At 53.8% G+C, this 21395-nt stretch overlaps 2 protein-coding genes across 8 annotated transcripts; one reads left to right on the top strand and one right to left on the bottom strand.

Annotated features, from left to right (window-relative positions):
* Positions 1-1281: 1281 nt before the first annotated feature.
* Positions 1282-6760, top strand: ATP5MF (ATP synthase membrane subunit f). 2 transcript variants are annotated; one of them, XR_006728746.2, is made up of 4 exons: positions 1282-1434; positions 5079-5186; positions 5726-5904; positions 6626-6760. XR_006728746.2 is itself a non-coding variant. In XM_010965458.3 (4 exons), the coding sequence occupies exons 1-4, from the start codon at positions 1422-1424 to the stop codon at positions 6652-6654; spliced, it is 267 nt and encodes an 88-aa protein (XP_010963760.1). In that variant the 5' UTR covers positions 1291-1421; the 3' UTR covers positions 6655-6760. The 2 variants fall into 2 exon arrangements, 1 of the variants encoding a protein (XP_010963760.1); XM_010965458.3 differs by having other exon boundaries at positions 1291-1434; positions 5788-5904.
* A 1418-nt stretch (positions 6761-8178) lies between these two features.
* On the bottom strand, positions 8179-21362 carry CPSF4 (cleavage and polyadenylation specific factor 4). Of its 6 annotated transcripts, none has more exons than XM_074345715.1 (8): positions 21083-21361; positions 18547-18597; positions 16674-16826; positions 14420-14515; positions 13926-14019; positions 12832-12904; positions 11151-11321; positions 8179-8443 (listed from the first exon to the last, which is right to left on the bottom strand). In XM_074345715.1, the coding sequence occupies exons 1-8, from the start codon at positions 21183-21185 to the stop codon at positions 8375-8377; spliced, it is 810 nt and encodes a 269-aa protein (XP_074201816.1). In that variant the 5' UTR covers positions 21186-21361; the 3' UTR covers positions 8179-8374. The 6 variants fall into 6 exon arrangements, with proteins under 6 accessions (XP_074201816.1, XP_074201819.1, XP_074201820.1 ...); XM_074345718.1 differs by having other exon boundaries at positions 11151-11246; positions 21083-21360; XM_074345719.1 differs by having other exon boundaries at positions 11151-11243; positions 21083-21359.
* Positions 21363-21395: the final 33 nt, after the last annotated feature.

The raw sequence follows: 21395 nt of genomic DNA, 5'->3' as shown, positions 1-21395 counted from the left end.
CTCATAGGGGACAGAAGTTGATTAAATTGCCAAATGAATCTAAAAACCTGCCACGAGAGAACATCTTTTAAATACAAACCAACCATTCCAGAACTTACATCCTCAACCACCTCTTTTTTCTGACCCTTACACTCTGGGCCAATATCCATCTGCCCTAATCACCCCAGAACCTACACCCTGGAGCCCCCTGAAATTATTCAGATTTGCCAATCCTACATCTGTTTACCCTGCCATGAGCCATCAGGATGAACTCCGCTCTTCACCTAGTATTCACAGCATTTATGTTCTGACCCTTGGTTGCCTCTTCAGTCTCACTTCCTATCTCAACCATCACTTTGTACTTTTTTTATTGTGGTACCATATACCTACCCTTAATTAAGGAGTTCCTGGCCTCCTGCTGTGCATACATAGATACACTGCTGTGCTCTCACCTGTCCACACAGCTGTCTCCTGCACAACACTAGAAATCCTAGAACACAAAGACTTTGGTTGATTTCTGTGTCTCTAGTACCCAGTAAATAGCAATGTGTATTCAGTGAATGATAACAAATGAGTTTGATAATTAACTGCCCAAGTCACTTTCTTGAGGAAAACCAGTTCACTGGTCCAATTTCCACTACCCACTCTCAGTTCTCAATCCTTTATTTTGACACATATTGTTTAATTCCTACAACAAGGAAGCCAGGTTTAAGCATTCCATCCCTATTTTACAGAGGAGAAAACTGAAATTCAGGGTATGGAAACATCTTGCCCAAATCAGAATTGTTTAACTAGGAATGCTTATCCTGGTCTTTCCAGAAAAAAACCCCAAAATGGTGGTGAGGCATCACTGTGCCTGGAAAAGAAGTGGCAAAAAGAAGGGCTAGAGCTGTGTAACCCTAGGGTCTTGCTTATTTCTGTCCCTAGAGTGCAGTCTCAGAGCCTGGACACATATAGGTACTCTTCAATCAAAGCTGTTAGGAGCCTAAGCCTGGACGCTGGCTTTTCCTGGTGACTGGGGATTCCTTGAGAGTCGGAGCTTACCTCTCATCAAGCACAGATGGGAGGAAAGGTCTTAATATGCCCCTGTCATCTTTCACAACAAATTTAAGGCGACAGAGTAAGAAAGCTAGGATGCGCTTCCCTCACTTCCCTTTTTTTTTTGGTTCCTTCCAGCCTCCTTCCTCCCAGAACTGGGAGTCCAGGCTAAGCCTTATCACCCCCACCCCTACCACCGCAACCTCTGGGTTCCCAACTGCGGGGTCGCGGGGCTCTGCCCTCCAAGGCCTTCGCCCTTCAACCCATGGCGCACTTGCAGCCCAAGCCTCGTACCAGTCAAGACCTGCTTCCCGTGAGCCTCTGCTCCTGGGTCTCCCAGGGCGCATGCTCTCTACCCAGCAGTCCTCGCGCGGCCCCGAGAAGCGGACAGCCAGGACTCCAAGATGGCGTCAATTGGTGAGTGTCCGGAGGGTTAAGGCCACCAGGTTGCAGGCAGGAGTCGGGTTCGGGGTCCAGTGCTCAGAGCCACACTGGGAGGGGAGGGGCCGAGTGACAGAGCCTCCTGCCCTTCGCTCAGGGCCTTCGCCTCTCCCTCACTGAGGTGCACCGGACCCTTTGCCCAGGGTTCTGCGCCGTCCGACCCTTCTCCGATGTCCCCGCCGCGCCTCCCGCCTGCCCAGGGCCCGCGGCCCACAGCTGCGGTGGGGAGGATGACGGCAGCCCGGCGACGCGCCTCTGGGCTTGGGAATGCGCTGTCTCGGGCCCCACTCTCTCTCCCCGCTGAGGAATAGCTGCTCTCATCCCTGCCGCGACCCAGGCGCTTTGCACCTGAACCCTACGCGCAAAGCCGAAGCTGAAATTAAGTTCTAGGAGGAGCTGATGCCTAGGACGGTGCCTGACACCAGGAAGGTTCGACGCCTGTGTATGTTGAATAGGCTTAGAGAGGTGAAGTGACCCATTCAAGGTCACAGCTCATGAATGTGATGAGCTGGGAAACAAACCTGGATTTAGCACCCAGAAGACACTTGGCATTTCCATGCCTCTCCATATAGGTGGACAGTATGCTTCTTTAAGTCATAAAATCAAGCCAAGCAGCCACGTGCCCCCCCAAGAACCTGTGGTCCTTTCTCAACCTTCATTGAAACTCTGCCATGACCAGGAACTGAGTGTGGGGAACTTCGACCTTCAGTTAGCTCATAGACAGGCAGAAAGATAATAATAATTCCTATTTACATAGTATCTAGAGCTAAGTACCAAGGTGGGCACTATAGTTACCCTTATTTTACAAAGGGGGAAACTGAGGCACAGAGAGGGCAGTAACTTGCCCAAGGGCACACAGCTACACCGTGGCACTAGACCCAGAATACTTGATGCCAGAGTCTGCTCTGTTCATCACCACACTCTGCTGGTGTGAACCAGCCACTGCAGAGGAGTGTTGGGGGAGGGTTCCAGTATGGCTGCGAAGGACCAAGGCCTTTGTCTTCAGCAAAACAAGAAGTTCTTGGATTAAGTGTAGATACATCTCTGATGAATCTGATGGTCTCTTGGAGTTTTGTGATGGTGCTGTACTTGGCTCTCCTTAAGGCTAATGATTTTTTTTTCTGTGCTTATACATTTCTTGTTTTGGTTATGGAAATGGTCTTGTCTTCATAGTAGAGAAACAAATATGTAGGAAAATAAATTTAAATTTTTGGCTTTTTCCTCCTATGATATGTCAAGGCACTATGTCAGCACCTGAATGTATAATGAGAATGTGGACTACGTGAGTATGTTTTCGTAGTATGTGTAAATGTGAAGAAATGGCTTCACCTGGCCTAGCAGTGACTTGATTTTTTTTTTTGAGTCACCAGCCTTATGCCAGTCGAAAATACTTTTAAAATGCTGTTTCTTTTGCACATTTCTCCCAGCATAGTTCTTTTTTTAAAAGCATTTTCAACCCTTTCATTATGGAAGGTTTCAAATACAAAGGAAATAGAATAACACAGTGGACGTTTTTGTGCTCACTGCCCAGCATTAGCAGGTGGCAGCATCTGCGCCTGCATAGTCCACTCTTCACTGCGCTGCCTCATTTAAAGCCAGGTGCTTTTAGAATGACATGTTTGTTCTCACTGCATGCAAGATTCACTGTGCCCTTACTCAGGAAGAAATGTGGTTTTGTAATTCTTGGACGAAAAGCCTACTAATCCAAGTGAAGACAAGATGGAGACGTAAGATGTGTACGTGTTAAACGTTTCTCGAAACAGCACAGGCAAGGTGACAGAAGGGTATAGACCATTCTCAGATGACATTGTTTGGTGTTGAGCTCAGTTATCATTGACACTAAACTCCAGTAAAGGTTTGGAACATATCCTGAAATTCATTTGACTATCTCACATTTCAAAAATATGACCAAACTAATTACAGTTTTCTGTTTGTAAAAGAATAAAGGATGCAATCAGTTTCTGAAACTCTATATGCTTAAAATGTCCTAAAGTTCGGTTCTATGCCATTTCTTTCTTGACCCTCTCCCTTTTTTCCTTGAATGTTTTGTATAGTCTTTAATGAGATTCCAACAGTAATACTAACAGTTTACAGTTCTGAGCACTGTTCCAAGTGCTTTTACATAGATTCTCATTCAGTCCTTGGAATAAGCTATTTCACAGACGAGGAAAGTGGAGCTCAGGTTATACAGGAAGGAAGTGCTGGCATTTGAGACAGGGCAGGCAGGGAAGGAGGCCTTTTAGGAGATGACATTTAAGTTGAGGTAGCCCTGATGAGCCAGGGGCACTGCAGATACAAAGGCCCTCAGGTGAAAATAATCCTGCTATATGTGAGAAAAAGAAAAGGGTTTGGCTGAAGTGTGAGCCAGGGAAGATGAGTGGCTATGAGATGGTTGTCTTCAATAGAATGCTGGCTTCTGAGAACAAGGCTCTCATCTGCAGTCAGTGCTGTATCCACGGTGCTCAGCATGCTGCCTGGCATGCAGTAGGAGCTCCATATTTTTGGCTAAGTCTAGTTGGAAGGTTGGGCCAGTTTGTTTGGGACGGGCAGCCTAAACCATGACCCTAAAGCCATGTATGTCTCCACCTGTCACTTACGGCCTCTTGACAGGCAGTCAGTCTAGTCCATCAAGGCCAAATGTCTAGTTCTTCAGGCAACCTGTAGTAGATTAGAAGCTGTCATTAAGCCTGACAGCCTTGCCTTTGTTAAGGGTTGGGAGAAGTCAGGAGACCTGTGAGTGGACAGTGGACTCTTGAGGCTGGTCCTTAAGGAGCCTGAGTTTTTCCTTAGATTCCCCCAAATGGAGAAGAAACCTGGGAGTAATTTAGTCTGGCACCTCCTGTGACTGGTCATCTTTAAGAAGAGGCAGTAGTCCTTGATTTCTTGCTCTGAAGAGGACACCTGCTAAGCAGCTTTTTAAAGTTAATCTCTGGGAAGAGGACAGGGAATGGAGACCACTTCCTCCTTATGAGCTTCTGGACATTCACAGGGCCAGGCCCTCCCTAGCCTCCTTCCTGTTTTACTCTTAAGTCCAGAGATAAATACAGTATGGCCCCAACCAGGAGCCCTTCCTGTCCTCAGATCCTCATCGGAAAGTGAAGGGGCCCATTGGGTCTTTGGAGTGGTTTTTACTGTCATCTGACTTCTGTGGTCTGAGGTAGGATGCTTGAGGTAGAAGTCAGATTGGCTTCAGGAGCATGGGGGCCAGACTAGGGTCGAGTCCTGCCTCCGCAGCCTGCATGCCATGTGCCTTTGGCCAAGATTTGCCTAACCTCTCTGAGTTAGTCTCCCCAACCCCTGCTTATAAAATAAGACATCTATCCTCCATCTTATTTCTTCCTCATGGCCCTTGGTTCTCTTTTCACAGTTATTCCCAGCAAGCTGTTATGCACAGTCCTGTTCATTAATAAAACTCATGCTGCAGCAGTTCTGCCAGTACATAGGCTCTGGCTTAAAACAGTGTATTTGCTGTGCCAGGTTTATCCGTAGCGTCGCGGGCAGCCTCTGTTCAGTGATGTTATCAAATGCACCTTTCTTGAATGGTTGAGGTAAGTGATACGAAAGGTGTTTGTGTTATTGGGGGATTTTTGAGTGTGTGTTTTCTTGCTCTACCTTTTCAGTACCACTGAAGGAGAAGAGGCTCCTGGATGTCAAATTAGGGGAGCTGCCAAGCTGGATACTGATGCGGGATTTCACCCCTAGAGGCATTGCTGGAGCGTTTCAAAGAGGTCAGAGCCTTAAGGGCATGCGTAAATAAAAGCAAGTCTCTGGGCCTTCAGGTCTCTTTTTGCCCTGAATTATTTTGGCCAGTAAAAGCCTTGTCTAAGACCAGTAAGTTACGTAGAGAAGGACATGGCGAGATTGTTAGCCCTTGAATTTCCTTGTTTGATTGGTCCTGTCAAAGGAGGGCTCTGAGGCATTTCAGAAAAGGCAATGTTTTCTGTTGCTTGGAATCAGTACCACTCCTTCCATCTTAAAGAACTGTTGTAAGACTTAAGATGAAAATGAAGCATAGGGGACATCAGTCCACCATGCTCACCCCCTGCCAGGCAGAACTTCCAAGACGAATATTTGAAATGGTCTGTCCTTCAGGCCCGTGCATTTTAAAGTGCACTAGTCAGATTGGTCCTGGGGAACCCGTGTCATCATCCTTTGGGGGCCTGTGAAGTCGCCCGCCTCCTCAGGGGCCCCTCCCCTTCTGTGTTCGTCTTTGTAATTCTGGCCACTCTGTGGCTCCCTTTTGCGGACTGTTTCTTCCTGCCCTCAGGCCTTTCCTCAGTTTTTTCCTCATTAGAACGGGCAGAGCGTGGCCTCCTCTCCTGTTTGCAGGTTACTACCGGTATTACAACAAGTACGTCAACGTGAAGAAGGGGAGCGTCGCGGGGCTGTCCATGGTGCTGGCAGCTTACGTGCTCTTCAACTACTGCCGCTGTTACAAGGAGCTCAGTGAGTCTCCGGGGTTGCTCTGCCTGCGGTGGGGTTTCCCATGGCAGGGTGATGCTGGTTCACTGTCAGATTTAGTTAGAAGTGCACCATTCTGACAGCTGAGGGATTGGAAGGACTTAGCAAAATACAGTATATAAGATATTATTTTAAGTGAGAAAATTGGTATAGAGAAAGATAGGAAAAATAAGATGAAGCTGGGGTGAGGGTAATACTTAGGCAGCATTCTGTAGGATACTGCAGGCTCTCTCAAAGGTTGGTGGGAAATCCGGCTGTATCTTCCCAGCAGCCAGTGTGAGGAGGGAAACAGGTCGAGTGCCACAGTCCGGAGTCTGTGCAGCGCTCCGTAAAAGCATGGTTGTTCCTGGTGCTGAGACCGGAGAGGAGTCAGTCTGATGGGAAGTGCCAGGAACAGTGTGCAGTGGCCACCGATTGGGTTGCCTGGGCCATTTCTGACAGCATCCAGCCCTCTGCTAGTCTGTGGTGCCCAAAGCACGCTGGCCGTGAAGGACGGGGTCTTGGGCATGGTTTGTCTGAGTAGGTGTCCCTCCTAGGAAGGAAGAGTCTGGCCAGGTGGCACATTAGCACCCAATTCTGCAGGTTCTGGGCCATCTGAAAGGAAACCTCAGGATGGCTTCTGTGACCTTAGCCTGCCACCCTCCCCGTCAGCCTGTGCTTTGACCACACCTTTGAAGAAACTTACCATTTTGCTTTCTAACTTCAGAACACGAGCGGCTGCGCAAGTACCACTGAAGGAGGCGCACTCTGCATTCCTGACCAGGACCTTTGCCCTGCACCCCCGAATCCTTTCACATCCTACTAGAGAATCACCACCCAATAAAAGATGACTGTACCTGGACTGCCTCACTGGTTCAGCTGTTCCCCTGCGCGCTGGTAGCTCCCACCGCACCAGGTGGGATGGGGTGGTTCTGCCCAGTCTAGATGCCCTGGGTCTAGAGCCTCCCGTCTGCAGTGCTGAAGTGGCCTCCTGTGCTGTGCCTTGCTTTTGGCCTTTTGTGAGCTGACACTGTCACAGTATAGAGCAGCCCCGGGTTCCTAAGAATGCCTTCCCATCCCCTACCGTTCTGTACCACCCTGGGGGTGTTGGGGTACCAGGGAGTCAGGACGTGTGGGAAGGAAGCTCAGTGGGATGATTAAGGGGCGTAAGGGGACGCACAGGCCCTGATAAGCACCCGCAACTGCCCCTGTATCCAGCACTTCTTCCTTACCCTTCACAAAGGCCTTAAGAAAAGTGACGTTAGGTCAGAATTGGTTTCTTATTAAGGGACGTGTGGTGAGCATATACTGCATGGAGCGTAACATGGTGAGGTGCTGTGGCTAATTATGTCCTAGAAGATCTGAATTAGAATGAACAAGTATCTAACATCTGAAATGAAAGATGCCTGTCAAGTGGTCATCCCAAAGGCCAGGCTTTCAAACTTTACCAGCTACTGGTACAAAGGCCTCTCTTTCCTTGGCAGCATCACTTCCCATCATGAGATTCACCAAAAGGGCAAAAGTGAGCACCAACGTCAAAGCTTCGTGCCAGGCAGCTACTGCAGCCAGTAGCAAGAATCTTCTCAGCACAGAGTCCCTAAAGTGACGAGACACAGCTTAAAAAACAAGCTTTAATTAATCAACTTCATAAAAATTGTTTTTGTAATTGAACTTGAATAGGCCCACTCGCCCAGCAGGTCGCAGGTGCGTTTCACATTTCCAGGCTCAGAGGCAGGGGCCCCTCCTCCAGACCAGAGGTGTCCGAGTGACCGCACAGATGCTCCATAGGGCAGGAGGTAGGTACACAGATGGACTGCATCATCTGTGTAAAGGTGTCTGGAGCTCCGGCCTAACATAGACCTTAAACACTGTCAAGCAGGTGCCCCAAGAAAATAAGCCCAGAGGGAAAAGACCTTCACATGGGAGAGCCCCACGCCCTTCCTCTCAACAGCCGCTACCTGGGAGCGGGCCCTGGTGCACTTGACCTTGCCCTGAAGGGCTGCCTCGTTCAAATCACACAGATAGGCACAGCCTGATTCAGCAGGACGGGAAGAAGCAAGCACACCCTGGCCGTAGCTTTAAATGATCCACCGGCCCCCTGGTGTTGAATGAGGCCCTGAAGGGAAGGGCCATCTTCCATACAGAGCTGCTGAGCACGGCTCTTCCGCACCAACTCCCTCCCCAGAGAGTGGTGTGCAGGGAGCCCCAGATAGGCCTCGATGCCTACACAAACATGATGCCAACTTGAGGGACCAAACTGGAGCACATGTCCTTTAAAAAAAAGGTCACAGCAAAATGACAGGGAAACTGACAGACATAGCCCCACAGAATAAAACCCAGCGCGCCCGCCCGCCAGCTCCAGCCAGAGCTGCCCCGGCACTGGCACTGAGCAGTTAAATGTACACTCCCAAGGACAGCCCGGAGTGGTCCCCAACAACAGGCCCCTCGGGCTGCTCTGGGCTGGCTCCAGCTGCTGTCACTGTCCACTGAGAAAGGCCAAGTGCCCTTTGGTGCATCTGTTGGCGTAGTGTCCTTTTTCACCACACTGGGAATAGCAAGAAGGGAAGGAGGAGACAAAAAAAAAAAGTTTCAAATGCAATTTTCAACTAAGGTGGCACCCACCAAATACCAGGTTGGGGACAGGGACTCTGGAATTCCCAGTGGCAGATTTTCATTCAAACATGAGGGAAAAGGAGCTTTAGAAGGTACAGCGGTGCAGACACTGCAGCCAGCAGCTCAGCAGATGGAGGAGACCGTGCGGCAGAAAGCACACGGCAGGGTGGGTGCTGCTCTGGGCAGGGGCGGGCCCACGCCAGACACGGAAGGGCTCTTGTGGGGGGCAGGACGAGAGGGCCGTGGCACCAGAGCGCCCCGCTGCACGCTGGCCAGTCACTTACCTCTGAGGCACCCATCTGCGACTCCCTGGAGACGGGAGGCAACAAGGCGAGAGAAGCCACCAGGCTCCTCCCCCCACTGAGGGATTCACTGCGTGGACAGGAGGGCTGCACCCAGTTTTCCCTCCTGGCTCCTGCGTACTGGCCTAAGCTACCCCTGGGGATAGGTTTTGGTCACAGGACCAGAGAGACGGGACATTGATGAGACTTGGTGAGCAGACCCGGTGGAATCAGCTCTCAGAACTCTAGCACTGACCCCAACTTGTCCCGGCTGGTTTTCCAGGCCCTTCCTTAGCTTCTCTCCATTTGTTCTTGTTACTCCTCAAAGAGCAGAAGGGAATTACAAGGAAGGAGAGGGCAGCCTTGAGCACTGGACAAGGGGAGGGAGACAGGTGGTGGGGGCAGCCACGCTGCGCCCTCCCAGTCCCTGCTTCCTCGGCCTGGGACTTGGGGCTCTACTTGGTCACCGCCCGGAACTCCTGCCTGCTCTGTTCCCCAACCCCACAGTCCCTGTGTTGTCCAGTCTGTCTGATCTACAGGTGTGACTCGTGGACGAGTGGCCAGGGGAGCTGCTTTGGCAGGTGTGATAACCAAGGGGAGGGACTTGGTGACCCTGCATACGGCACTTGGCTTGTCCATTGGCCTCCGCAGCTGATCCTGGGGAATCCAGGATTCCCACAAGGTGTCCTTAATATTAACTGTGATGTCCCCGTGGTAGGAAGAGGCTGTTAGATTCGTCCCCCCAGCCCCACCCCCACCCGTCTGAGGTTCCAGGACTCCGGAGAGCTTGCTTGACAGAGGCCCTGCTGGAGTCCCGGGTGGGGAGGGCAAGAAGACAGCTCAGCTGACTCAGGACACCCGAGTTTTCTCACTGTTCTTGAGAACTGCCTGGTGGGAAGCCATCTGCCTGCCTGCCACCTCCCTTCACCTTCGTTAACGGCCCCCTTTCTAACTCGCCTCACCTGTTAGGGCTCAGGCTCAGAAACCTCTGAGGCCCTCCGTAAGTGCATGTGCACTTCTACCTTCGGCGTCTGGGCACCTGCCTTCCCCTCCCTCGGAACCAGACCCCTCCCGGCAAGGAGCACAGCAGTCGGGTTTCTCAGCCGAGCAGGTGCTCACTTGGAGGGTCTGATGGCCGACAGGTGGCCAGTGGCTCAGCCTTTCTTAAAGGCAAGCTCTAGGAACAATATAGGCATATGCTTTTTTGACTTGGCATGTCTCCTCGTAGGCATGGCTGCTCCAGACACCAGACGGGAGCTCACAAATGTCAGATTCAGCACTGCTTTTAGCAGCAAAGACTATAAATAACTGTTTACTAACAGAATTGGTAAAATTATGCGGTCCCTCAAATACATTAGATTTCCATATATTGACATAGATCTAGAACATGTTATAAAGAAAAAAGATGATAGAATGTATGTACTCGGGCCCTACATATATTAAAATATGTACTGTCCTTGTGCTTATGTGAATAAAAGCTTAGAAGAGACTTCTCTGAGCGGGGTCCCCTTCAGGAGTTTTGCAGTGTTAAAGGAGGGTACTGAATACAAAACACACGAGGACCGAAGAGCTGAGGAAAGTGGCTCTTTTAGGAAAGGTTAGGAATAAGGTACAACACTCACCTGTACCCTAAACAATGCTATGTCATCTAATAAAAGGTTTTTACAAAAGCACATGCTAATTTTGTACTTTGTCTTGTGATCCCCAAATCTGAACTCTTCGCGAGTCTCGTTCTATCATTACTCACTTGGTGGTACTCGTTACCTTTTCTGTTTTGTGACTTTCAACTGTGAACTCATTCTTCAGAACTCTAGTTGTGGAAATTCTGTGTGACCTGGGTTGAGACTAAATTTCTCAAAGCCAGGCACCCAGGCTCACCCATCCGGAGCTGTTTCAGGCTGGAAAACTCTGTAGCTCTTCAGCCCTCACCAAGGGCGTGGACATAGGCCCAAACCCAAGGAAGGGCCTGCCTGTGGCCACAAGCTCTGAAGGGGCTTTTCTCCCCACTTTCCATCCAGAGCCAAGAATGAAACAGACAAGTTTTCTAGTAGGTTTTTAAAATTTTACCCTTTCCCAGAGCATCCTGTTTTTTGGGGGGAGGGAGTGGTGGGAGGGGGGTTCTAATCCAGTTCCTCCCCAAGTAGGCCTAAAGCTTTGTCCCTTCCCCTTGGGTGTGTCACGTGGGATCTGAGAACACCCAGAGGCTTCAGGACTCTCTCTGTTCCTTGGATTCGTGCACCCACTTTGTTCCGGGCCTTAAGACGTTTTCATTCATCAAAGTTAGCTAACTCTCTGGGGAGTGAGGGAATGGCTGCTGACTGTGAAGACCCCGCCCTGCCCTCCAGCCCCGGGACTCACCTTGTAACAGGTGACCTGCTCCAGCGGCCGGGGTCCCCGGTTGCCTGCGCTGCTGTTTTGACTCTGCATGACCCCGATGACCTGCGGGGCTCTCTGCTGATTGGGAGAAGAGTTCTGACTCGTTAACTGGATCAAGGAGGACGACCTTTGTAATGGCGGATTGTTACTTTGCTGGAAAGAGTTACACAACACGGTTTTACTGCGGAAAACGCGTGCACGCGGACTACCAATGGGGACGGAAAAAAAGAGGGCGGGACTTCTCCCGCACGACCAGCAGGAAGAAGGGCTTCCGCAGTGGCCCTGCTCGGGAGAGCGGGCGGCAGAGAAACATCTGGCGATGATGGCAGGAGCCACTGCCCGAAAAACACCATGCAGACACACAAAAACGAAAAATAAAAGTTGAAAACAAAACACCAAAGAGACGAGGCGGTCTCTGGGGTGGCAGGGCGAGGGCATGAGCAGGCCTTACTTTTGTTTGTGAGGTTCTAGCTTCAGGTCAGGATGAACGCTTGGTTCAGCCAGGTGTTTAGCAGCCTACACGGCGAGCAAGTCACAGAAAAACAGTTGGAGGCTGACAGGCTGACCTGTGGTCTAGGGGCTGAGGGGCCCTCCGCTAGGGAGTCACGTGAGCGAGGGGGATGGGGCTCCTGGAGTGGGGCCTGGACAGCAAGGCCATCTCCCTACCGAGTGGGTTCTTGCCTCTGGCCCCATAAATGTAGGAGCCCTGAGCTGGAGCCCCCATTGTGGTGGCTGCGCCCGCACGCAGCCATGCCCAGCTCTGCCAACAAGGAGTTGCGTCTGATTTACCCCACACCCTCCTGGCGGGGGCGTGGGGGGTCAGTGCAGTGAGTGCAGCCGCCTGCACGGAGGAGGGCCAGGCAGGGCTTCAGCAACGGGCTGAGTCCAACCAGGTGAGAGGTGCAGACTTAAGATCGCAGGGCAATTTACTCAGCCTGTTGAGACCCTGCCTAGGACACCCGGCCAGCCTTCCTCTGGGCCCCCAAACCCCTATCCTATAACCAAACCCCAGGTGCCCTTGGTTTTGGGGGCACTGAGGCATATCCCCATTTGTCTGTAGCAGTCCCTCTCCCCATGCTTGAGGGGACCAGCCCACCACTAGGTGGTGGCAGCCCCTCACCTAGGAGACCAGAGCCGGCTGGTCCTTCAGCCCTCTCTTCCCAGCACCCCTCCCTGCAGCCGGGAGCCTCTCCACCGAGCAGTAACGGCCCAGCCAGAGAACCAGTCAGCCTCAAGTCTGCTCCTGCCCAGCTGGGGCCTCTCACGTGAGTCCCACTCATAGAGGGAAGGGTCTGAACCAGAAGCAAGAGCAGCAGACACGTGGCGCCCACGCCGCCCTCCAGTCCGGCTCCCGGGGCCGGCGCTGAGCCGTCTCGGCACTCACCCGCACTCACCCGGCAGGAAGGGAGAAGCCCAGCGGGCCTCCGGCCCCAGCAGACAGCTCTCCACCTCCAGAGAAAGGTGCAAACTGATCTGCTGCCTGGATTTCCTGCTGGAACCAGGGTGACCCCCCTCCTCTCCCGCCTCCTCCCTGCCCTCCTCTCCCACAGTCGCCAGGGCTCCAGCCCAGTCTACGGCAAGCCCTGCACTGAGGCAGGCACTGTGTTTGTTGCTGCAAGGGCGCAGCCAGGGCCAGCGGCACCGCAGGGCCGAGGCACAGTACCTTTGCGGGTGGCTGCGTCTGCTGTGGCAGTGGGGGCTGCTCGGTGGTTCCCATCGGCAGTTCAAATCGAGGGCTGGTCACCAGGCAGCAGGAGGGGATAGGAACAAGAGAAGGAGAAGACGAGGTGAGAGAGATGAGAGGCCAGGTGGGATTCTCAAGTTCTGGCCCCAGGAAAATCACAGCCAGCCTCTAGCCAAGCACAGAGCAACACAAACCACCTGGAGGTTGGCTGGGTGCTGGCGCCCAGCTCCACCCCTGCACCCCTGGAGAAAGGAGGGAAACACAGGCGGTACCTTCAGAGCCTCTCCAGAGGCACTTCGTACACAGAAGGCCCTCCCTACACACACCCTCCCCTCAGGGTCCGACAACAGAATCCCTGGGGGACACACCAACACCCCTCCAGCCCCTGCCCCGCTAGGAGGGATCACCGGGCCACTTGTAGTCCCCTGGGCTGCCACCTATGGAGTGGGACCAAGCCAGCAGCACCAGCCACTGCCCACCACGTGGCAGCAACACTGCTTCTGCGTAGGTGCCAGCAGTGTGGACGGAGGCAGCACAGGGAGGTCACTACGGTCCCAGTGCCACCCCACAACCACCCAAAGTGACAGATGTGCACTGAGGCCCAGGAGAGGAACGCTGGGCAAGGAGGTTCTGGATTTAGAGGCCAAAGACCTGCGTCCTCATGACCCTGGCCAGTGGCTGAGCTCTGAGCCTCAGCGTTCCCATGTATGAAATTGGGATCTTCTTTCACGTATGAGAGTTCCATGAACCAGAGTAACCCCAAGTTCCCTTCCTTTAGGGCACAGGTTCTTGACCTGAGGTCCCTAAATGATCAGCAAGGTCGTATGTGCGTGTTTCTGGATCATGGGGCCCACAGCTTTCATCTGCGTCTAAGATGCCTGTGACCCAACAAAGCTTAAGCACTGGTTTGGGCGCAGCCACCTCTGGGCTCAGGAAGCAGCGCTGGTCCCTCCCCACGTCCCACCCACCCCTGCCCCAGACCGCTGTGATGACACTACCCAGGAACCAGAGCCCAGGCGGACCCAGGAGAGACAAAGGGAGCAGCAGGGCCTGGGCAGGGGCTGGCTACTCACTGCATAAATTTACACGAGGGCCCCTCCGGGCAGAAGCCCACGAGGTAATTCACACAGATGACTCTCCGCGTGTGCCGGTGCCTGCACAGGGGGCCTGTGGAGCCAAGCGTCAGGGTCAGACTGTCATCCCTTCTTCGGTGGACACCTGCCCTCATGCCCCTCTGCCAGTCAGAGCCCTGCCCACACAGCTGCCTGGGGTGCGGAGACTAAGAGCAGGGCTTCAAGTGCTGGCTCTGGCTCTTATTCAGAGGAGACAGCAGGCAGGGCACACTACCTCTCAAATACCACCTTCCTTATCAAAAACACAGGTGAGAATGCAGTCCACGAGGGAGCCCGGGGAGACTCGGGGAGCTGAGGGTGTGAAAAAGCCTCACGAGCCCCTAAATGCCTAACCCCAGGTTTTGCAGGGACAGGAGGGACAGGCAGAGGGTCATGCGGGCGGGGGAAGAGAGGACTGGCCTCCGGCCAGGCGGCCCAGCCACCGCGACACCTACCGTGCTTGCAGAAGCCACGGTCGTACCAAGGACAGTCCTTGATCTTGGACTCGGGGTCAATGTGCAGGAAGGGACACTCCTTGTTGCTGCACTCCCCTGCAGGGGGAAGCAAGACACGCGTCCACCTGGGACAGCTGGGCCCAGACCCATCTCCACTTCTCCCAAGGCCCCGCTGTGCAGCAAAGAGGGCCAGCTGGTTCTGGTGTCCAGTGCTGGCCTGGCAGCCCCGAGACCCAGGGCAGAGTGTCTCAGAGCCTCAGTTTCCTGACCTGTACGTGGGCTGTGATGGTCCTTCCCTCACAGGTGTCCATGCTGCCTTGAGGGTCAATGACACAGAGGTGGAAACACACTCAAGTAACTCATGACTCCACCCCTTACCCAAAGGAGGTGTCCTGGGCGATGTGGGGCGGGGGGGCCCAGATACACAAGCCAGCAGGAAGGAGACCAGCAGGAAGCCACCGCTCTCCTCTGGCTCTGCTGATGCTGGGCGCTTCGTGTCTCCTGGCCGGGGCAGGGCAGAGGTCTGAGGAGTCGACCTTCTAGGGCAAAAGTGGGGAAGGTTTGGGAACTCCAGGCTGGGTCCCTGCAGCAGAACGTGAGAAAGCCTTTATGACAGCTCCTCTCAGGAGCAGCTGGCCCAGCTGCCACCAGCATCTTTCACCCAAGTACAGGCACTGCCGACCTGGGTGGCTGAGCCACCTCCAGTCCATTTACACATGAAAAGCCAGTCCCATGGCTACTGTTCAGAGCAAACTCCTCGAGAGACCTGCAAGTCCATCTGTGGTCTAGCCCAGCCCCCTCTCCAGCCACTGGCCTCCCAGCAACAAATTCCAAGTCCTCTGTCCTCTGCCAGGACCGCCCTATCTTAGCCTTCAGATCCCAGGCCTCACCTCCTCAGAAAGGCCTTCCCTGACCACTCTGCCTCAAGGAGAGTTCCTCAAGTGACCCCACTGCCGTCTGTCTCCTTCAGAGCCCTCATCCTGAATACCTCTGCTTTGTCTCACTGCTGTTCTAGCTGCCTCTCTCCCTGGGCCCCTCAAGCAAAAGCGCCTCGGGGCAAGGACGGTGTCTGTCCTCTTTACCACTGTCCTCCCAGTGCCTCCCTGTGGCCTAGGTGATGGGAGCTGCAAACAGTGCGTCTGCACCAGGACAGGCTCTGCAGGCAAGTGCGGGCAGTGGATTGTCCCTGAGGCCTGGGGGGCTGCTCCAGGGCCATCAGCAGGGAAGGAGGGAACCCAGGCCAGCCTGCAGAGATGCCCTTGGGAATCTGCCCTGGAGGGCTGGCTCCTGCCTTTGGGGACAGATGGGAGCCGGCTACCAAGGAGAAGCTGCGGCCCTTCCACCACTGGTCCCCCTGCTGCCACGGGCGGGAGGGAGAGGATGGGGACCTGGGAAGCCTAGTTCCTATTTTCTATCCACCTTTGACTTTTCAACTTATGCTGCCTCGACCAAAAAAGCCACAGCTATCATTAATAAGTCAGCAGGCCAAACCTGTTTGGGCTGCTGAAATAATTAGCATCTCCTCTGACAATAGCACTTTGAATGCGAGCTGCGCTCCTCAGCCCAACACAGTACAGCAGGCTCCCCGCCTCCTGCCGGCCCCACCCGGGACATAGCCCACCATCACCCTGGCTAGCAGGACTTCTTCCTGGGCAACCTCCCCCAGGGCAGAGAGCCGGGGGATCCTAGCTCCATCAGGGGGCAGCACCTCAGCCCCACAGAGCCCTGGGCCAGCCCACCACCCCGGCTGGCCCCGGCTTCTCCACGTGTCCTCTAAGCAGAGATAAAGCCTACATTTCAGTTTTGGGGTGAAGAGGACTCTTTGCCATCAGAAGACAGCCCCCTGCACCTCTTATTCTGGGTTATTTAGGATGGATAAATTACTACCCAGGATCATACTCCCAGGGAGAAGGAATCGACTACTCAGGCCTGGGGGGCCACTCGGGAAGCAGCAGCTGATTCAGGGGAGCACACCCACCGGCGGAATCGAGGCCTCCAGCTGGCTGTGCTGCTCACACACCTACCCCGAGCCCCGATCAGTCTCCAGTTCCTGAAGCACCTATAAGTGCTTGGAAAACAGCACTACAGACACGGGGATCACCGAGAGCAGCCCCCACTCCCCGTGACTGAAGGGCCAGCAGAGGAACCGGGGCCACCGCTGAGCCCTCTGGGCTCTCATTCCCGGTGCATCCTCCCGGGCGCCCGGCCCGGGGTCTGGGGGTCTGGGGGGCGGGGACCCGGCCGGCCATCTCACCAAACTTGGAGTAGAAGTAGCACTCGGGCATCTTGGTCATGTCGTACTCGTGCAGGAACTCGCACTGGTCCCCCTTCTTGCACAGCCCCCGCAGCCAGTGTTTGCACACAACGGTCTTCTCGCCGCTGATGTGGCGGAACGGGCACATGCCCCCTGCCAGGGAGAGAGGTGGCCCTAAGCGGGGGCTCTGGGCCTGGGGGAGCAGAGGCCCCTTCACCCCACACCTCCCCCAAGCACCTGAAAGCAGCATGTCCCGGCAGGTGGAGGCTGCCCTGGCAGAAGGCAGTGTGATCACAGGCCCTTCATGAGCACACGTTTCAAGTTTTGGCAGTTATCGATTTCATTTTAAAGTGTCTTGGAAAAATCTAACTAAAACACCAAATCATGACTTCACAGATAATTCTGTAAGATGGAAACTTAACAAGCCCTAAGGGCAGTGGCAGGGGCGGGGGTGGTGTTTTTCTTAATCAAAGAATAGTTCCAGTGATAAAGACATGGCAAAATTTGCAGGGGCAGTAAAAGAAAGCCTGGTGTTTGGGAGACACAGCCTCAAAAGACGGAAGGTAAACAGGACCACCAGCAGAAGCTTGGACTCCAGGCAGGCTCCATCTCTAGCTAAAAGCACCCACTCAGACTCCAAGACTGAAGAAAATCAATTTCAGGATTGAAGAAATGCATTGTATACAGACCAGGGGAGGTCCGCCTTCTGCACGAAGACCTGAGCGATCAATCACCCAAACAGGACAGAGCCGTACCCTGGGAAAGTCCTGTTTCTAACTGGTGCCCTGGTGGGACTAGTGGGAAGGCCCGACCACAGTGAGATGTGACTAGAAGAGATCTAGACCAGCCCTGCCTGACAGAGCTTGCTGCGGGGGTGGGGACGCTCTGGATCCACGTGGTCCAGCACGGCAGCCACTAGCCACACGTGGCTGTCAACCAAAACACGACTAATGTGACTAAAGAACTTCCCATTTTATTTCATCTTAATTAAACCCTAACAGCCACAGGCCGCAAGTGGCTATGATATTAGTTAAACAGAGATACTCGTACTGCCCTGTGTTAAGGATGGCTATGCTAACAGAAGGTGGTGAGTCAGGAAGACAGAATTACTGAGCAAAGACAGGAATGAGACCAGGAGCCCAGCAGGGCAATAAAGTTCCCAACAGAAAGCCTGAGGTCAACCTGGCTGCTCTACCTGGCCGGGTAAAGGACTTGGGTTACAGAACCACAACTTGCCCAAATCACCCATCCCCTGGCTCAAATTCTGTGCTCTCTATTCAAGCTTTGGATTAAAATTTAGTTTCCACAGACATGTGGCCACGGGAAGAAAAATACCCAGATCCATCCATGGTACGTGAGGTCCCACCCAGCAATCTGGCTTCTCAATCAGTGAGTCTGGCTCACGCCGCCTCTGTTGGGACCCGGTTAGTACGAACAAGAACTCCACGAGACACACAATCACGGAGTGTTTTTGATGAGAGGACGCATAGGATGTGAGCTTGTGTAGACTGTAGACTCAGAAAGGCCTGGGCTGAGACACCAGGCTCAGCCATTCACTAACTCTGTGGCCTTGAGAAAGTTCCTGAACACCTGTTCAGTGCTGGGGGCCTCTATCCATGTCACAGGTCAGCTCGTGGCCTCCAAGAATGTGAAGGCAAGAAGGCAGACTGACAGCCAGCTTCAGGCCTGTGTTTCAGGTTCTGGGCAGAACACCCCATCACATTCCTAGCCTATCCACAGCCCAGTTTCATCTCGGGACACTTAGTCTGCCGAAGGCAGGACAGGCCAGGGATCCGAGAGCCTGAGAGCCTGCTGGGGAGTGGGGGGTGAAACGCACCTCACAGGGAATGTCGGGGAGCCAGGACTCTCTTACCTTTGCCACAGGCAGCCTTCAAAAAGAACTCACAGACAGCAGCCCCCGACTCTGCAGAGAGAAGGAGAGGTGTCAAACAAAGCGGGGTGCGATTGCTACTGGTGACATCTGGACTTTAACCTATGGAGGGTTCAAAGTACAGGACAGAAAGTGCGGGGGAAAAAAAGTACAGCCCAACCAAGCAAGCAAAAAGCTCTTATTTCAGTTGTTCCTGTAAATGAGACGTATATGCTGAGACCAGTCATCACTCGGGGCTTTCTGAGAGCTTCCTCTAAGCAAGATGCTTTCAAGGAGTTAGGAGTGGGTGGGGGAAGCAAAAAAGGAGCCCAAGATCACAGAAATTAATTACCCCCGCTCAGACCTTCCAGAGGGCTAGTTCAGAGGCATTTTAACCCGAGGCAGAGGGAGGGAATGATCTCACAGGAAGCACAAACAATTGAATTGGGAGGGGGACGACTCTGAGGTGCCCTGGGGACGCCAGTCTGGAGGGAAGAGCATAATGAAGACACAGGAGCAGGACTGCTCTCAACCTGCACCACCAACACACGGCAATTAAAGGAGCTCGGTCTTCCGTGTCCACAGGTGCAGCTGGTTCAGGTGAGCGGAACAGGAAAGAGAAAGGCTGAGCGCAGGGGCAGTGAGGTCCAGGGCCGTCCACTGAGCCCAAGAATCCAGCTGCCACAGCCACCAGTATAAACCGTCCGCGTCTTCATCAACTGTCTTCTCCATTAGCAGGCAGTTTAGAGTTGCTCAAACCCACCAGCAGCATCTCTGAAGCCCACTCACATGCCTCTCCTTGCTAACTTGCAAGAGATTTGTTGGCTTCTTGGAAGCAGGCAGGTTTCGCTAGGGTAGATTTAAGGTTACAGAAGTGGATGTCACAGGGGTGTCACTCGTTTGTATTTCAAAATGTAGCATTTAAGAGTATTTCTGGGCCTTCATTCTTTTGAGGTGAAGACTGTTTGATTCCTTAAAAGCCAAAGTCCACAGTCCTGGAGTCCTGTGGAGTCTCCACAGTCCTGGAGACTGGGTCTTCAGCAGACAGGATGAAGGAGTATGACTTCAGGGCAGAACTGACGGTTCTTCTCAATTTCTTCTCCAAATTAAGACAGGAGTAAAGTGCAGGGACCCGGGAGGAAGGTCTGTGCCCTCGCTGAGCTCCAACACACTGAGCGATCGAGGGCAGGCAGTGAGTGCTAAGGGTGCTTACCAAGTCTGATGCCCCGGGCTGGGGTTATGTCCTGGACCCCCCTCTAAGAACACATTTGTGGGCCCCTCAATGGTGTACCTGCCCTCACAGGCTCAAGTATCTGTGGTCCCAGGCTGGAGAGGGGCGGGAAGGAAAGAGCTGCCCTGCAGGGAAGGTTCCATGGCCTCAAGCTAGTGCCATCAACATAAGAAAAGGCCATGTATGCGAGAGTGGATCTGCACTTAAGCAGCTGCTTATAAGTCGTGTACAGTGGAGACACTGCTTGTGTGTATATAAAGAAAAGTTGTTAGAATTATGTCTCCTGGGTATAAGCATTATTGCACAAAGAAGTGTTAGCATGAGAGGGACAAAACAGAGGTCACGTATGCATGAGAACTGTGGCCGCTTGAGGGGAATGAGGCTGCAGGGAGACTCTACCAGCCCAGGGACAGGTGGCAGAATACGGGACTGTGGCCCAGGTCCTCTGGCACATATGGGGAGAGGCACAGGGAACTGCAGATAGAAAGGGAAAGAACCCTAGCTTCACCACGAACTGAGCAGTCTTCAGCAAGTCCCTTCCCCAACCCGGGCTGATGCTTGAGCTCAATGACCTCTAAGAGCCCACTGAGCTCTCCTGCTATAGCATTAGATTTCAAGTGTGTCTGGAAAGGGGAGCAGAAAACTGCTGGTTTCTTTTAATGTGCTAGACGTCCCATCTGAGTTGAATGGTGGGGGAGGCCAGGGAGCCACCATGACAAGGGGGAGAGTGAAGGGAACTCAGGCAGCTGCCTGGGTGCGAGGAATGACCCAGAGGTGGAGTCCAGAGAAACAGTGAGGGATGGGCTCCCAGGAATGCGAGTCCTAGGAGGAAACTGGAACTTCAGAGTCTCACAGGGGGTCTACTACGAAGAGGAGGTGGATCCTTCCCTCAGCAAGACTCCTTCAACGGCCCAGCTTTGATGAAAGCATGAAGAGGGTGCTCCAAGTTGGGGGCTGCAGGATGGGGAAAGGGGATATCTTAGTACTTTCTTGTAGTTGGGGAGTGCGTGCGAGTGGGGACAGGATTTCCAATCCAGGATACCCGCCTTCACTCAAGAATTATTTGAACTGCGGGAAGTGGTCCTGCCCTTCTGAAGACTGCTTTAGAATAGCCCCCGGGGATCGAAGATCGGGGTAGACGGGCTCCTTAGTCCAAGTAAGGGAAGAAGAAGGGAGAATCCAAGGATCCCCGGGACCGAGGGGGAGAAACTCTCGAGCCGAGAAGGAGGGCGTCCCGGAATTAGAGGAGGGAGGTTCCGGGGCCGAGTCGGTCGCGCCCCTCCCCGCCTGCCCCGACCCCGCGCTCACTGTCCATGCCGGGGAAGGGCAGCGGCTGCGCCCCGAGCTGCTGCTCCACCGCGATCTCCAAGTCGAACTTGATGTGGTCCACGCTGGCGATGATTTCCTGCATGGCGGCGGCGGCGGCCACACCGGCCCGGCTCCCGTTCAGGTCCCTTGCCGCCCTCACACCTCTACCCGCCGCCGGCCCGGCCGCACACGGTCCTCCCCCACGTCGCCTCGCCTCGCCTGGCTGCTGCTGCCGCCGCCGCCGCCGCCGCCGCCGCCGCCGCCCGAGGGATGCCGGGAGCGCCCACAGCCCGCGCCGACCCTTTCCCCTTCC

The sequence above is a fragment of the Camelus bactrianus genome, chromosome 18 (genome assembly GCF_048773025.1).
Source record: "Camelus bactrianus isolate YW-2024 breed Bactrian camel chromosome 18, ASM4877302v1, whole genome shotgun sequence".
NCBI lineage: Eukaryota > Metazoa > Chordata > Mammalia > Artiodactyla > Camelidae > Camelus > Camelus bactrianus.
Note: the sequence above shows the minus strand (reverse complement) of the source record. Positions and strands in the feature narration are given on the sequence as shown.